Here is an 18,836-nt window from a genome sequence, read left to right on the forward strand (position 1 = left end):
ATGAGTTCATAGTTTGACTTAACTCTCTATTGCACTTCTGCCTCAACATGCAACAGCTGAATACTCAACATTAATGTGTAAGAGCAAGGTAGGTAGCACGGCATTTTAAACAATAGTGAAATGATAACTCTGTTTCAGCTTATGAGAGCTTGTCAGGTATAGCAATTAACTTTTTGAAGCTCCAATTATGATTGTTTTTGTGTGTTCGAGTGATTTCGGGTGAAGTTTTCCTCATCTTGATGGCTGCACCATATTTAATTTTTTGGGGATGTTTCAGCCAGCTGTACATGTGCTTGCGTGCAGCCAAAGTAAGTTATGACATTTTGCTTTGGGCTTTTATGACTCACCACTATTACACACATTACAATATAATTTCAACATTTTACATTTCTTAACCTCCACCGATCAAGTTTGCACTGAAAATGCATTAAGAAACTGTGGTCTGTAGACTTAACTGTCTTCTTTCCCATGACAAGAAGAAACCACAAATGGCGGTTTCAGATTAAAAAAAAGGAAGAAGCAGATGAAAAATGGCACCAACCAAATATAAGCTGATATTACTGAGTTTGATTTGGGTTTGAATTATCAGGGGGCAGACTGTCTTAGTCATAACAGGTCGCCCACTTTTGCTTTACACAGCACAGTCACGGAGCATTATAATCACTAAAGCTGCAATTATTACTAATCACAGTAATCATCCAAGGGCCAAATGAGTCCTGTGTGAATAATGTGCACGACTAAAATCCTGTATTCACCACATTATACACTATAAGCAGCACTGAGGTTGAGAGCCAAGACTCCCGGCAAACAGATGTGACCGTTGTTGCTTTGTTCCCGATATGTCAGCATGCAGGTTTTAAATGTCAGCATGCAGCTTGGTCTTCCGCTCTGCTTTGTCCCACTTTAGTAGGAGAAGTTTGACATTGTGTGGGCGTGACATCGTTTTCAATCAACTGTGGATGAGGTAACTCTATCTTAACAGCCAATATTCTGGCTGACTTGATTATATAACCGTCAGCGACTGACTGACATGTAATGATAAAAATGTTCCTACCTGACATATGAAAGCCACCAACTGTTGAGAGTATCAATTCAAGTTATCCCCACATGGCTTTACAGGGGGAGGGGTGGACTATTTAGAGAAGCAGAGTGTAGGTTTTAGAGGAGTTATATTCCATATGCTGTGTAATTACAAAAAAACAGGCCTTAAATTACAGAATACATGGTTAGGTTTAAAAATGAAGCACATGGTTGGGTTTAAGTTGTTTACCTCCAACATACTGAAGGCATCAATGTCAATTTCTAAATTTCTATGTCCACCCACCGCTGGACAGCTACTACGTCAAGCTGTCAAAGCTGCCGTGGAGCCACACTGTCACTAACTGCACTTCCTAGATAAATATCATCCAATTTTTGGGATAACAAAAAAGTGATTTCAGAGAAAAGCAGACAGAAGGGTCTACAATATTCGTTTGAAGGCTATATCCTTTCTGTCAAACTGATTCAGCAGCAAAAACGGTTAAGAAGATAAAGATAGAAACTAAAGCTACAGATCACAGTGTAAAAGGGAACCACCACATCACCTGGTGATCTCGACAGAACATAATGTAATTTAGGAACAACACTGTTCCTGTAAAGCAGAATAGGTCTTATTTCATTGTTACAATAATTAAAAACCCAAAGCAGCATATGTATACATTCAGTATACTTTTAGTAGTTAGCGTAGCACAGATGCTAATGCTAGTAAACGATGTGTAACATACTCTGCTAATGTTAGCTCCAAAGGTTTTAACGTAGAAACATTTTAGAAAGGCATATCTCCTTCCAACCTCTCCGGGTATTGAGTATCATTATAACACAGCCTTTAACCACGACTAGCGCAAAATCCAACAAAAGCAGCATGAAAATGAAGAAAATCTGAAACGATCGCTTGAGAGTTTATAGAGCAGAGACGGTTAGTTGTCGGACCCCTAGTCAGAGCCGGCCAATGCTACGCTAAGATTGGCCAGTCTGTGTTCGAGGGGCAGGACTTGGCGATTGGGCAATTCCTAAACCAGTTTGCTCTTCTAAAAGAGTTTAGTAAAATGTAAAAGCAAGCTGCTGCTCATACTTTCAAATGTTTTATAGCTTGAAATATTGCTACAGGACTACAGGTGTGCTTGAATGATAATAATAGTTTCCATTATGTCGTATCAGCTGGTTTTGCATAAAACGGAGGCTTAGTTATACAGTATGCCACATTTAATCACAGTCTAGCAGCCTTAGTTTTTAGACAAGGATAATTGAAAGGGTTTAACTGATAAATTGATTCAATAATGGATACTATTACCATCTCCAACACATTTACACAGCATTTTATATTGTACTAATGGTACGAATCAATGTTTTTTGGAAATGAGATGAATATGAACTATGTGATGGCAAATATGGCAGAAAATGTATAAGAAATTGGGTATCATGGAACAAGTTTTTAGTTGTTTTTTTTTTTTTTTATCGGCAGTGGTGAACAGTGAGTTGATTTTACTTTGTTCCTCTGTTCCCTTGTCTCTCAGTCTTTTTTTTTTTAAATCAGCAGCAGCACTCCATCTGAACTTGTTGACAGACTTAAATCCCTTCATGTAAACGGCCCTTCTTATTACACCGGGGCCTCCCTCATAATATCCAGCCCACTAGCATGTTTACAGTAAACGCCAGCATGGTAAATCTGTTAAAATGCACCCTCCCCTCTCCCTGCCCTCAGCTTCTCTGCCTCAGCTAGCAGTCATCTCACTCTCAGGCCACAGTGATTGGTAAATGTCAAGTCTTACCAGGCACTAAGCTGCTCTGCCAGTTTTATACCAGAACCTTTAACAGATGTACCGTGCCAGAATGTCAGGTGGCAAAGACAAACTTAAAAGCCTCAGCGTAGGGTTCATCAACGTCTGGCTGGTCTTAATTTCCTACACTGGCCCATTTCTTCAGCTTGGAAAGTGACCTGATGTGAGGGGTGCAAAGGCCAGATGTGACTCATTGGTCAACAAACATTTTAGATTTATCTGTATCCTTAGTGTGCTACAGCAGCAGACTTTTTTAGGGATCTAGCTGATATGATTCTTCACAGTGACAACCTGACTGCAAGAGTCAAAGCTGCAGACTTTGACATGACTGAATCTACAGTAGCAATGTTCATTTACATGTAGTTGTAAATTAAAACACACCAGGCAGTAGAGCATGAGGTAAATGAAGAAATACGAGGGCATCTTACTTGTCTGAACTGCTCTTCGTAGGTCCAGTCTCCATGGTCCTGCCCGCCTAGATGGCTGTGCGTCGCGTGGGGAGGCAGGATGGCTAAGCGGGGCTCCTGGTCGACACTTGGACGGGCTTTCAGCAGCTGGGAGTGGGGATGGAGTTGTCGGTGGGGCAGCAGGAGGATGCCCTTCCCGGGAGCCACCGCGGCATGGCCCGTTGGCAGACCCTCCTCCGCCAGGTCATCATCAAAATCTTCTTCCATCTCGCCTTCAAAGTCTTCCTCGTCCCATTTCTGTTTGCTGTGTGTATTAAAAACAGAATATTCCAGAGGTCAAGGAAGAGTGCCATTGGCACAGATTACATGTTTCAGGGCAAATTGAACAAAGACATTCAGTACTCACATTTGCTCCTCCTCATCTGACCCCATCATGTCCTTGTAATGCTCCTCCCCGTTTTCATTGTCATCATTGTCACCTTCGTCCTCGCCACCGCTGCTGCGATCTGACATGGGGCTGTCCGACACCCTCTGCAGCCCGGCCGCTGCCGCACGCATGGCTGCCAGTGCTGCCATCTGGGCCTGCTCCGCCTCAGGGGCCGGGCTCCCCATTGGCTCATCCCCTCCTCCAACAATTGTGCGGACCTGAGTGTGTTGGGCGGCAACTTGCTGCTGTAGCTGCTGCTCCATCAGCAGCTTGGCCCTCTGCTGCCTGTGCAGGTTCTCCATGACAGCCTGCAGCTTCATCCCCGGGGAAAGCGGCGCGGAATTCAGCGGCCTTCTTTCCCCTCCCTCCCCCACTGAAGGAGCACCAGTCCGGGGCCAGTCCGGGGACGTTGGTTGGTCAACCCTTCTGCACAGGAAGAGCGATTGCCAACCGTGTCTGTGGTGTAGCAGCTAGCAGCAGGCTGGATGTTGGAAGGTTTTTAGTTTTGAAGTGGAAGGAGGAGGAAGAGGAGGAAGAGGTGGTTGGTCTGAGTTCTGAGAAAGGTCGGCTGCAGTTCTGGAGACAAGAGGACTCTTTCTTGTATCAAAGTGTTCAGTGAGGCACAAGTAGCGGAAGTGAAGGTAGGAGGACACGAGTATGCTGACAGACTACAAAGACCTGAGGGAGAGAAAGAATAAGAAGTGTCAGACTGCTACTTCCCCACTTTTTGTTAGCATCAGCACCTTCAGTCGAAGGGCAACAGCTTTTTGTTCATCATCAAAAATGTCTCTATTTTTAAACTTTCCATTCATTAGCCAATCACTAAAGCGGACATCTTCTCTTGCTCCTCCGACATGATACAGTTGTGATGAATCCAAAACCAAAAGTCTCAGTTTGTATATGGTGTCATTTTGATTTTTCTAATTGCATTGACTTTGTCTTCCTGTTTTGCAAACACACTTTATATAAAGCGATATATCATGTTAAGGGATGATACGGCAGGAAAAACTCCAACAAATTATTTGGGGAACTTGATCAATCACCTTTAGATTCATGACTATTAATATCCTGACTGAAGTTTTGTAAAGTAGTGCGATGACTACAGAGCCGCCCTGTCAACTTAAATCACGACTTTAAAAGAGAAGAAAATACCCAATTTCACAAACAAAAATGCTCACTTCAGTCTGAAATCCATGTGAAGCATAAAGAGGCACTTTCCGAGTTGTCAGTTGTGCAACATGTGCACGGTTACTTATACAAAAAAACCAGACCAGACAGGCCGTTCACACAGGAGGACAGAGTGTTTGAGCCTCAACAACAAGAGGAAATGAAATCACAGAACCATCGCTTTCTTCACCTGGTTGGGTCAAAGCCAAGATTAATTTCAGCCTACCAGTCAACACTGTCTCAAGTGTAGAGACACAGCGGGGAGTTTTCATGCAACATCTGTCGGCAGTAATGCTTCTCCGACATACCTGTTCCCAAGAGTGCTCAGGTATGCAAAGCAGTGTCTGTTATAAGCAATGAGCTTCAACATGCTTGCATCAATCTGTTCCCTATAGTCAACTGTTACAACACCACAGTGATCACACCTACAGCTCTACGGAGTGGGAGTAACGCTCTGCCCACTCGGTTTACACAGAGCGTGTTACAAATGTTAAGGAGTCTGGGTTTGAAGCTCAGATCAGTCAGGCAGAGAGGAAATTCATTTCAAGTGCAGATGCTGGACCTGCTGAAGTGCCAGTCATGACAGGAGGCAGCTGTGACTGTACGCCACCACTCATCTCATCTATGCTGACTAATACGTGAACGTGTCGCCACCACCTGCCCTGATCTTGTACTTTCAAAAACTTCAGGTTTTGCATTGCACTTCTTACACATGAGTGCACTCTGGATGAAAGCATGAATGAGATACAGTTAAAGTTGAATCACTAATAGAAGCAACTCAACCACCCTGTACTGATTTTGGTTTGAGGTAGTTGGAAAACAAACCTTTTCACCAATATTCAGAAACATCTAACTAGTGATATGAAGAAAAAGCATATCGTCAGGAGACTCCACAAATAAAAGATGTCAGATGTCTTTCATATCATTATTTTAGCAAACTCCCTCTGACCATTTTGAATTTTACTCTTGCACTGAGAGATGATTTTTGCCATTAGTATAATTGAGCAACAAATAAGAAAGACAATTTATAAGGCATTAATGTTTCAACCACATTTTTTATATTATGTCTAAGTGCAAAAGAAGCCTCTGAAACAGCATGATCAGAGTCATGAAACCCTTTCAAGTGGAACAAGGTTTCACAAATCATTTTTGAGTCAGCAGCTCCTTGAGGCAAGATGAAGACCACATCCCATGGGGAAACTCTAGGACACCAGTTACTACTACATACAACCAGCCACGCTAACCTGTCTACAATGTGGCCACCACTGCAGTCCCTGCCCACATTACACCTGATCATCACACTGCAATGAGGAAATAATCATGAAGGGATATTGTTCTTGGGAGGCTACAGGGAAACAGGCTTGTTTTTCTCCTGCATGCGCTCATGTGGCTCACTGGAATTACACAGAGAATCATACCAGCATTTCACAGGTATGGTGGAGTAATTAGAGTCAGATATGTTAATGCGCCTTTCCCCATGATGCATTCTCATTTAGTCATCTCCACGCCTCAAAGCTGAGTAACCTCATAAATTGTGTACCAACGGCCACAGTTGGTTTATATGTGGTCAGGCAGAATCACAATGGCTGAATCACAATAGCAAGTTTGAAGGAAACCGAGACGACAAATACCCTCAGTCCCCACGGAACGGCCAACCGGCAGCAATCAGCATACAGTTGACACCCTCTGATCAACCAGATGCCCGAGCCACAAAATGTACTTCTAAGGGTCTGCCACTACGGCAAAAAGTCTTAAAAAGTGTTTAATAAAATGCAACGCGTCGACAAAATCTTTTGTCAACAGTCAATGATAAACCCCAGCATGCACAGGAAGAAATATTTCAGTCACCCTCTATTAGCTGCATGTACGAGAAGTGTTGCGCAAGGAAACAAGAGCTGTAAAACCTGTGTGAAGGAAGTGACAACTGACGGAGCAGATGCAATATTGATTCATTACATTCTTTAAGGGCTATAGAGGCACGACTGAATGGCTACAGTTGCCGGATGGAGAATAGTGCCAGTTTAAACAGGATGACGGTGGGCAAAACCAAGATCTATCCATTTATTTTGCATTAAGGAACATGAGGCAAACTCACTTCAGAACAGCCCGTACATGAAACTGCTTGTACGTGCACAATATATTATACAATTCTCACTAACCAACACGTTAGTAGCCACACTTTAAACTTGTGCGAATCAGCACAAGTTTCACTCCATGTTTGAGCCCCAAAACCATACTGGCTCTGACACCATGTGTCTCTCTCTCTCTCAGTGTGTGTCATAAATATAATTTCAAAGACAGAAGTGATTACAACAAAGCTTTTCATTTGACTCTTCCTGTGCAGAGGGAAGCAGAAGTGGTCGCTACGGTTTCATGCCACGGTTCATCACAGACATCACCATTTCCTACACGCTAGATGGTGAAAATTACATTGCACGTCCCTTGTCCCCCAACCCCCAGCCCACAACCCGCCTCCACCCACCCACTTCCCTAAATGATGGTTTGATGCTTATACAACCTTTTACATATGACATTGATATAAGCATGTACTAACAAGAATACATGAAAACACAGTACTAGAAAACATGTAAAGAGGACTATCCAAAGACAAATGTGTCCGCCAGATACTGATTTACGAACAGAGCTAGTTAACAATGCTTTAGGAAGCTGGTGGAGCCACACCAACCCCTTTGGGTGCAACAAAATGTCTGGAGGTTCTCTCACATTAGGATTGAACAGACCTTTGCTAGAATGAGCTTTTAATATCCAAACCACAGCTCAGTGAACCAAGCAGTCTCAGTGGTCCAGGGATGAAACCGCTTAAAATCCCCTGCTGGATCTCCTTTATACTGTAGCCTGGGTGGGAAATCACCACTGTACTTTGGGTAATTTCTTTACCTTATCTACCATTTGGGACAGTAACCAGCTATTTTTGGGAAATTCCGCTTTGTTCAAAAACTGTTGCATGGACCAACAGAAAAAAATGAATTATGAGAAAGCTGCTGCTGTGGTCTGAAAGCAGACAGGTTTCATTGTTTCTGCCAGTCAAAGTGCTTTTACAGCATTACAGCAACCTACTTGCTTCATGTTTTTCACCCCATCACTGCAACATTCACCATATCTGAGTAGCTGTGGTAAAGGCCATTTAATAGCTAAGGAAATACTTTGCAGACTAATAGAGGATTTCCTCCGCAATTCCATTGCCAGACCTTTATGAAGGCTTTCTAAAATCAATATGACTACTTGGCATCTTGTGTTTACTAAAGACCAAAGGATAAATGTAAATCATGCTGTGATGGCTGACATATGGGGGTTTTTTAAGGCGGTTCTAGTCAATATGAAGACCACTCTTCATGCAAAACAATAACACAGCTAAAAGCAATGTTTGATTTAAAGTGTCTTCTATCTGACAGCCATCAACTGCTTCACCTAAGCGCTGCCTGCTGGTCTGTTAGCTGTCTGACATGTTGTCTCTCTCTCTCTCACATTCATAAAGTCCCTCCCTTATGCTTGACTTTACATTTGACGACAGACTTTGGGGGGCACTTGAACTATGAGTATCAGACTCAAGCCTCCACCCTCTCTGTCTTTGAGCAATACAGTGAATCCCTACCAGCATTCAGGACTTCTGCTCTATACACCACAGTGACCTCTGACCTCATGGGGAGGGCAGGGGGACAATAACAGACTGTTGAACCTCAGGATATGATATAATCCCACATTGCAATAAAGATCTTTATACAGCATAGAAAACAGCTGACTAAGACCATTAGGACTCATTGGCTGAAGGGAGACTGGTACGGGTGGCAGAGGGGAGCCAACGGAAAATAAACTTTGACAGTTGGCTGAATAAAGGGTAAAGTAGAAACTACGAGAGCTAATGGGTTAAACCTCCTTTTTTTCTAAACCCACATTTGAGAGGTAGAACATTGCAAGGTCTGAGCAAACAGGACAGAGTGATAAGAAGGAGAGGTAAGGGTCTAACTCCAACGAGATAGAGACCCACACCGCCTCACATACATGTGTGGGTCTCTTGTGCACATGTATGCACACATAACATATAGGACTGGCTGCTTGCATAGACACATAGCCTGTTGAATGTACTCTAGAAAGAGCTTCAGAGCCTGCTAATGACACAATACTTAGTACGGTGAATGTGCAGCAATTCATTGTTGTGGCCCTATAATTCACACATGGTGATTCCATCATGTGTGCTACAAACTAGTATAGAAGTACTCATAGGGCAACACAGACATTAACACCAGAGTTTTTCTCTGTAGGTAGTTTTGTTTCCGTGCGTCAGTGCAGATACATCTTGCTCTTCAACATTAGGAATAAAAGTCTGTCATTTCCTTGATGTACTGAAAGAACAAACCACTCTGCCTGAAAAAGCTGTGTGGTCATTTTGAGATGAACCGGGTGTGAGACTGGGTATTTGAATGAACGCCTCTCTGTCCTGGTTTACTGGAAAATGAGAGCTAGATTCTTAAAGTGGTAACCCACATGTTGTTTTGTCTCCATCTCGGGTGCTATAAGCACTCTTTTGCTGGCGTTTCCTGCACTTCGCTCCCTAGAGATCACGTGTAAATCAGTTTGGGTAGTACCATTAATGTCTTCCTTGGAATTTCCGTTGATGTACGTGTTGCACTGTACTTTCTTTAACAAATTATCTTTATGCTCATGCTAGACCTGTTTTGAATAAAAGACTCCAACCTGACTCGGAGTCTACAGATTATTCCTAACACAACCAGCTTCAGGGTACAGTAAATGTGTGGAGTTGAAGTCAGGTTTTATCATATTATCAACGCTCAACACTTGTCATGCACCGTTTGTCAGTGTGTACTATACTGTAATGTTATGCAAAGTAGTGAAACAGGCTTTGTACTGATGTTATCAACACATACACTCCTGGACAAATGGGATACTTCTCTGTTGATTTCCAACCGTCGTGGCGGCAGAAAGTCAGGTATTTTATTTTGTAAATGTCATCCAACGCTGACACCTGAACATATCCGTTTATTCATTACAATGCAGTTTGCAGCACAACATGTTATTTGACCTCCGAAACTTTACAAATACTGTGAGCTACAAACTATTAGTGTTGTCCAAAATCAATTTGCCACAATATAATTCAGAGGGGTTTATCTTTAAAGATTCTGTACTCCCTACATGTGACCGTATTATAAAAGATATTGAAGACCTCAGGGGTAAAAGACATGACCACAGGTCTTGTTAATAAATCTAAAGGGGTATGAGGAGTAAATGTTATAACAGAAATTAGTGCCATGTGTCCAATACTATGTTGTGAACCTGGAAAAAAGATTCAATTCACATACAGTCAAGATCTCACTGAGAGGCCAATGACTGACAGGGAAAATGTCTCTATCTGAAAAACGAAATGCTTCTTTAATTTATAGGTGAATAGAATTGAATAAAATGCCTTCACATTATTTAAAATGACATTGCACTCTAATCAAAACGTTGTTTTTAAATTGTTTTGCTGAAAGCATTAACTCTCCATGTAAACACTGGTTCGCATTGGATATGACAGAAGTGACTGCAGTAAAACCGTAGCCATTCATGACCCTTTCTACATAAAAAGGGGGAAAAAAGCACAAAAACAAGAAGTTGGTCAGTGGTGCTGGTCTTGATTATGTGTCCCTCACTCACATTCCTTGCAGTATTACCTCGCAAGGCAATAACACAGGCTCCATTGAGCCTCACTGCACCAACAACAAGATCATTGAGGAAGTGTCGAACAGGCTCGTCACGCACTTTCCATTGACCTCTTCCAGCGAGCAAAGGCAACACAGTGAGCCAAATCTGATTAGCCCCAGCTATGCCATAAATGAAGTGGGCATAGAGCAAAAATAATCCAGTGATCCACTTCTGTGGCTATCTATCAAGCAACAGGATTCAGCCGGGCAAGCCAGTGAGGCTCAAAGTGATTTGTAGCAACTGATGTTACAGCATTTATGAGAAAAAGTCTGGATTCAAGTGGTTTCCACTTGGAAATAAGTGAAGGAAATGAAAGAAAAATGGCCTCTCTCTGTGCTGGTAGATACCTTGCAGGGAAATTTGAATTCCATGCATGCATTTGTCTGGTGCTCTTCTCTATAACACTTTACACAGAGTACAATATTAGAAAAAAAGCTACATTTCCTCTACTATCTAGATTAGTAGCAAGCAGCATCAATGGTTGGTGTCTTTTCCACTTGTGTGTCCCACAATAGGACAGGAACAAGTACTTGTGGTATTAAAAACTAAAATGTTATGTTGAATATTGGCACAAGACATCAGCTATGTGTGATTAATGTAAATAAATATCAGTAAACATTAAAAACACACAGAATCACTACAAGTGGAACAAAACATTTCCATGTGGGTTGAAGTATAATATAGAACGTGTATAGACAAGTAATTATACGACAGCCCACAGGGGAAACGTACAACACATTTGAACTCTGCTATATGGAAGGACTTCCTCTAACAGCAGGAAAAGATATCAGACTTTATAGTTTCATGTAAAAAAAAAAAAAAAAGTCCCTGCTAATTCAGCTGAAAACGTCTGCTGGCATTTATGTCCAGTGGTGGATATTGACCTAACCGTGCTATAGCTTCACTTGTAGACTGTAGTATTATGAGAGCAAGCATGAATCTCATTTGATGACAGCTCTGGTAGAGAAACACAGGCCACTCTAAAAGGAGGCAAAGATAGTCGCTACTAAAGGACAACAATGACGTTAGTTTGTCTTACGGACCTTTTGTTCCTTGTACTTCAATCAACACCTTTCTGACACAATCTTGATTGTAATGGATTAGTTTTGTACAGTTGTCTCTGTACATCATAACTTCTTCTTGTATTACTCAATCTTATTGCTTCCTGTATTAGTGGTTTTACCAGAAAAATCATGTGATGATTGTATAGGGGAAACTAATTCACTGCCTTAATGCCTCTACAACTTACATAAATGACTAATATTGCTCCTCATGTGAGCAGACTTTGCCATAAAAATTGTGGTTCAGGAGGCTGCATGACGCTGCTCAATGCACTGCTATTTTAACTCTGAACTGACCGTGTGATGACAGTTCCTCTAGTGCGGGGAAGTGGGGTGGGGTCCCAAACTGGATTATCATGTTGATTATATGGTGACTGTGCAGTCACGTCACTGCATTGTGATCTTTAACAATTGAGTCTTTTGTCTGCAGAGGGGTGATGCATGAGTGGAAATCTTAGATAAAGACTTCTGTGCATTGTACATGGAGACATCCAGAACAGCAACAGTTACGTCTGTGTTAAATGTGGATTATAATTGAATTATGCCTTCACTCTGCCTAATAAAAACCCATCAAGGATGCGTATCATTTGGCATGGCTCTGAGTAAATTAGCTTTTGATTGCTTGGGCAGGCTTCCAGCCAAAGCAAATGCTTCAGGTTTGATGGACATGCCAGCATGTTGCAGCTGTTAGCTGGTTTCCAGGCAGACAAGTACCAGGATAGATTGCGGTCAACCGCTGACTGAAAACCCAAAGCCTACGACTGCACTAGCAGCTCAGTTCAGGAACTGCAGGGCATCCCAAAAGCTCAAACCCTTTCGTAGTCCGCTCTCTGCCTGCGTCACCGTCAGCCCTGCTGGGATTCCCCCGTGGCTCCGGCCCAAGCAGTGAAGTCAATTTTCCTGCATTTTTTGGCAGGATAACAGAGTTCAACCCCCACGTGCCGAACAGGCCCTTCAGAAATGTAGCTTTTGGCACAGGAACAGCTGAAAACCAGCCAAGCCACGCTGCTTCCCGCTCCTTTAATGGCAGGGAAACGTGTGGTGTGGGCACACATCACTCACTTTGACTGATACAATTTAGGCTGATATTTACAGGTGGGCTATTGCTGAAACATTCAAGTGACACAATAGGCCTTAAGGCAACGCCCACGCTCTTATAAGATAACATAAAAACAGCCTTTACATTCCTGTGAAGGATTATAGTTTGACAATGAGACAGCAAACTGGTGTCAGACCTGTCGGTCTTGTCTTTGCATGTTTGTCGGTCATTAATTTACAGCCACTAACCAGTTTAGTGGCCAACTGCTAGCGACTGCCGCTCATTCTGCCTCGATACTCGGAGGCTAACTGAAGAGGCTACTTGCATATTACACTTGCTGCTTAAACATCCCCGGGCTGAGATTAGGTGTGTGTGGATTTCTGCTTGTAAAAGTTGAAATATAAGGAGGCCTGTTTGCATCTTTATGTGTACATTGATCAAACAGAACTCTAGATCTAAATGGGATGATAAGTCCTCATACACAGACTTTTGTGTTAACATGAGTTGCATTCAACACAGTCACATCAAACACTTGATTAGAGAAAAGGCCACAGGGACCAGTTTATATGTCAAGAGAAGGAACTGTTCCAGTAAGCAAGAGCACACAACACCAAAACAACAAGACAAAATTACAAATACACACCAAAGCTTTGAGAGGACAGGCATGGCCGATTGCCAAGCAGCAACACGTATGTCAGCTATGGCAAGACTGACGTCAAGCTGATATTTGGTTTTCATTAAATGTGCACATCTGACATGATGAGAGACTGAAAAAAATAATAATCTGGAAGGCAACAAATTAGAATCAAATTAGGGCTGCAACTAATACTTATTTTCATGATGAATTTATCTTTCTTTCTTTTTTAAAACTATCCATAAATTAAGCTTCTAAGCTTTATAAAAAAAAAAAAATTGTAAAACTGAAAAAAGTAGTTAATCCTCACATTGGAAAAGCTGAAGTCAGCGAGTGTTGGGGGTTTTAGCTTGATAAATGATTGGTGGTGATTGATTAGTAAAATGATTTTCAATTGGTTTTATGATGACCAACTGTTTCAACACTGCATTGGGTTTCTATAAATGTAATCTTTTTGAATAAATGAATAGATTTGTTTTTCTACAGCACATTTTCAGTTACTTTCTAGTAATGTGTCAACTGTGAAGCCTTTTCCTTGAGGCAAAACGTAAGATATTAAGATAGTTATAACAATCTAAAATGTTTGCAAGATGACCAAGTTGTGGGCATTTCTATACACTGAAACAGACCAATCAATTTAGAAGCCTGCATTACATGATTACGGCAGCCTTTCAGCCTGCAAAGACACAGTAGTCAGGCTATAACGTCATGGTTTAATAACCAAAGTCCTACAATATGTGGAACCACAATATAAATATTATATTGACATATAGCCAAGTCAAGGTCTGCCACTTTTTCAACCCCTCCCTTTGATAGGAAACTACAGAGTCTCTACAGAAATACAACACATGCGTCCATCAGATCTTCGCATCAAGAGCAACAACAAGTGTCTTTATGTAGACCTAGTTTCATAAAAAGGAGTGTTACTTATTATGTACAGCCTGCATTATGCAAAAGCAAAGGGAGGCCTTTTAAGACCTGAACTTTTTCGCCGGCCATACGTTTCTAATCTACAATGAGCCAATCACAATGTAAACACCGCCCTCCACTCGCTTGCTGCAGCAGTATTTCTCTCCATTGGAAACACGGAGCTGGTGCAGTTATGGCCCCAGGTTACCATATGCCAGATTGGACCGAAATGATTAGTGGGACAATTAATGGTCAAGCCTGTGTAGTGATTGGAGGATGGTGGGGTGCAGGGTGCGAAAAGGGCCTGAAAGAATTTCAGTGCTTAATAATCACATTGGAAAGCAGCAGGTGCCACAATTTGTTTTATTTTTTTCAACCACAATTTTTCGGGTCCAGTGTGATGAAATCACAACGGCAAACGATGGCTGGTTTCCTGCCAAAGTGGCCGGTTACATAAGAAACAAGGAGCAGCAAAACCCGACCAGGAAACCTTTCTCCAGGAAAATCGAAAAGAAAACTTTTCTCCATCGTGCTCCTGTCGACCAGATTTCTGGTGCAGGTTTCCAGGTTTCAAAATCTCATCTACATTTCATTACTGTGTTCCTGTCATCTCAGTTTCATATGAAACTGATGGGCACAATATATTGTATTCTTGTGATAAAAAGGCTGTGTTGTTTTTAAACTACTATACGTTATTCTTCTTTCAAGTTCTCATCGTGACGAGGTGGGAAAGCCTCCGAAACCACATTTAGATGAGACCAGAACAATGAAACTATCCACTGAAACCAGACTTTCCAACTGCTTTCACAACATATATGTTTTAGGTCATTCAGACAAAGTACTATACGAGGCTTTAAAGCCAAACCAGCTTCCTGTGCATGCGCTGCCCCAACCCCCACTACTTGGTGAGAAACTATCTAACACCAATCACAAAAAAAACAGTCTGGTTTGGTTGTGGCTGTAAGGTTTGTTGGCTTGGCTTATCCTACCAGACTGAAACACAGAGTAAGAAGACATACTGAGCCCTTTTTGAATCCCACCACCCAGCTGTAGTACTGAAAGCAGCTCATTGTGTCCATATCACTGCCCTGACATGTCGGACTTGTCTTGATCTCAGCCACTATCAGATGCTGACAGACTCCTCTATCCACCGAATCCACCTTTGCCATGCACTTCCACAGAAATAACAACGTCTGAGAAGGATTTCACCTCAGCTCTTGAACAGGCTGACATTTTGGGTGTACCTCTTCCTTGGAAAATACTGCCCTGCCAAAAACCAACATTACCACAACATTACCACTCTGCAGTGGTGGAAGAAGTACTCAGATATATTATTCAATAAAACTAGCAAAACAGCAGTGAATAAATACTCTGTTGTAAGTAAAAGTCATGCGAGTATTAGAATCAAAATATATCGAAATTACCAAAAGGAAAAGTAGGCTACTCATTATGCAGAACAGTTGTTTCAGAATAATACATCTATTTTAATTGGATCACAATTATTGATGCATTTATATGTAAGCATCACTTAAATGTAAAGGTTGGGCCACATTTTATCAAATGTATATATCACTGGGTTTCTTAATAACCTACAATAATAAATCATAACTCATATATATATTTATTTTTTCATAACTAACTATTCAGAATCTGAAACCAGTAACTACAGCTCAAATACATGGAGTAGTATAAAAGTAAAGTAGCCTACAAGTACTTTTTTTTTTACTATTAATGCCAGGATCAACAGCCTAAACAGCAGCTTCAAATCCATTCATAAAGCCAACTTCATCCCTGAATCAGCTCACTGTTTCTGCTGTGAACGCCAACATGACATTTTACGCACCAAACTGTCACATGAACTGGCTTTTTATCATCCACGTTGAGGGCGATGGGATGTAATGACGTGAAAGGATGTTTAATGACGTTGTAAAAAATAAATAAAAATGGTGGGTTCAAATTCTACAGGACGTGCTGCAACCATGAGCATTTAAATCATTTTAAAATCATTGTAATTAGCAATTGTTGATATTTTAAAAAGCAAACCCATTAGCAGTTGGTTTATCCCTTATTCGCCTCTAGCTAGCGCACCCGGTAATACTGTCAATAATCCGCTTTTATTAACTCAAGTAGCCAAGTTATGGTGTTACATTTGTGACAGTATTTTAGATTGAGCATGACATCAAGCGAACAATCCGACCGTTGAACAGTTTAGTAACTGACAGTAACGTTTAATACGCCACTCTGGATTCGGTAAAAACAACTCGGTGTAACCGCCAGAAAACCTTTAAATAAAGTGAAACACCAGCTGTGCCAGTACACTACATTACGTTCGTCGTGTGACAATAGGCAGGTGAGTGCATCCGCTACTTTAACAATAAGGTACACTATCGATTAAAAAAAGCTGCGTCCTGTATGTGACGAGTGAACACAGAGAGAAGCGGCAGAAAGAAGGAAGCCACGCGAACGACAATGATACATTAGGCTACAAAACAACGCAAATGAAAAATAAAGAGAAATATAAACTTACCACGTCGGCTTCCGTTTGTTTTTTACACTCTTTGGAACCGGAAAAAAGCATTCCTGTTTTCCCCGATTCTGAATCCAGTCTCCCCCCCTTCGGTTACACACTGAGCAAAAAACACCAAGAAGAGGAAGAGGAAAGGTGGCTCGTGTGTTTTTCAGCTGCAAATGAAGTGTTTTCATATGACTGCATGATATCCACGCATTCGGCTTTTGCGTGTGATTGTGTTTTCAGAGTTTGAGAACCCGCAACGTTCAGTCAGACAGCCCGGAGAGGCGTGGAGAGATTCTCCGGTCAGCACAGTCAGATCATTGGTTGACAAACAATAATCAGATACAAATTCCTAACCTCCCCCCTCATACCCCCCACTATACACACACACACACATACACACACACATACACGCACACACACATACACACACAGCAGGGGATGTCCGTAAATGCAAAGGTGTGAACGGGTGTGAATTAAAAAGTGGGCTTGCAGTGGCGAAAATAGGTGGAGATGCAGTGTTAGAGGCCCCCCACACACCCGTTTGTACGGATTGTTGGCAAAAATATATAAAATATATGTTCCCAACAAGTGTGTCACAAGATTATTAAGGCAACAACAATGAAAAGGAGCAGTTTCGCAATTTATTAGAGCTGAAATGTTTTAGTTGATAAAAAAACGACATTAACTATTTTGACAACGGATTAATCATCAATGTGAAAATCATTTTGTTGATGTGTGTAAAGAATGTGAAATAATCTGTAAAATGTCCAGTTTCTCAATTGTCAGGATTTTGGTCAGACACAAATTGTTCCCTATTTCCTGACATCATAGACCAATGCATTAATTGATTACGCAGCAAAATCATCTACAGATCTATCGATAAGGAAAGTAGCCGTTAGTTGCAGCCCTACAATTATTCGTAGTTTATTTATTTCCTTTTCTCTAATTTAAAATTTTTGTTTATTCTTAAGAAATACTTTCACCTCTTCGGGCCTCTAAACATTCGAGAAAAAATCGAGAAAAGAAGTCTGCAATATACATATTTTTATATTTCTGTTCAATGTAAATCACTGTCATGGAACTGGTGGTATAATTGTGTATTGTATTTACATTTTCTCTCAGTGTTGTTTTTTGGTGACGGTCCCTTGGTGGAGAGCCCCTGTTCAACTGAATGGATTATTTCTGTTTGGTATGAAAACTGCTTAAACCAGTCTGAAAAGTAAAGCACCACTCAGTTAATTGCATTAAACAAGCCTTTAGTATTACAGACTTTTAATGTTATGCTTTATTTTGTTTAACATAAACGGTGTCATTTAATTTCAGAAAGCTTCACAACATTCATTTTGAGAATATGAAGGTGGAAAAGTGATTTATTTAGTTGAGGGGAACTCACCTGAACACAACAGAATGTCAAAAAGCTCTCACAACTGCTGGTACGGATGTTTATCAAAGTGAAACAATTAAAACCTGCTTTAAATACTAAAAAAAAAAGTCAACACATTTTATGTATGAGTTGATTTGGTGGCAAATGAGTTTCCCCACTAAGGATTAATAAAGCCTTTCTAATCTTATTATAGTTCAAAAATTTAAAACTGCTCGGAGAACCTTTAGCAGGAAATACGTGTTCAGAACATCTGTAATACAACAAAAACTATACAATTAAATTAGCCATTTTCCAGCTTAATCAAGGTAAGCCTGAATTTAGGTGTCACATATATGTGAAACACAAGGACTAGATATATATTTTACAGTGGTAAAAACAAAGTAAACAAAGGATCCATCCATTCATAGAACATTTTGAAAACATTCAGCCACAAGTTAAATAAACTCACTGCTGGAAATGGTCCTTTCTCTCCTCAGCACCGCCAACTGTTGACAGCTTCCTTGCTGATTTTACAGTTGGAGTGTTCACTGGTCGGTAGTTGGTTGCAGCTGCTTACTAAAATGAAGAGCTTGAGATATTTGAAACTGAAAAATGATCCTCCCGCTGCCTCATCAGATGAAGTGTCATCCAAGAGAAGAAGTGTGTTCGGATTTTCAGTCTTGATATCAAAATAATCAAACGCTGACTGATGAAATATACCACTAATATGTTGAGCAATGGAATAATAAGAAAAATAGGTGACGGAAGTTTAAGTGACCA

At 41.1% G+C, this 18,836-nt stretch overlaps 1 protein-coding gene across 1 annotated transcript in view; it reads right to left on the minus strand.

Moving 5' to 3' along the window:
- Positions 1-17,062, minus strand: part of arid3a (AT-rich interactive domain 3A) — a 37,794-nt gene extending 20,732 nt beyond the window's left edge. The window contains exons 1-3 of the mRNA XM_031859515.1: positions 16,706-17,062; positions 3,630-4,328; positions 3,245-3,527 (exon numbers count right to left, since the gene is read on the minus strand). Coding sequence (XP_031715375.1) covers positions 3,245-3,527; positions 3,630-3,970 — 624 coding nt within the window. The 5' untranslated portion in view covers positions 3,971-4,328; positions 16,706-17,062. The remainder of the gene's footprint in view (positions 1-3,244; positions 3,528-3,629; positions 4,329-16,705) is intronic.
- Positions 17,063-18,836: the final 1,774 nt, after the last annotated feature.

The sequence above is a fragment of the Anarrhichthys ocellatus genome, unplaced genomic scaffold (genome assembly GCF_004355925.1).
Source record: "Anarrhichthys ocellatus isolate YVR2014 unplaced genomic scaffold, GSC_Weel_1.0 scaffold22, whole genome shotgun sequence".
Taxonomy (NCBI): Eukaryota; Metazoa; Chordata; class Actinopteri; order Perciformes; family Anarhichadidae; genus Anarrhichthys; species Anarrhichthys ocellatus.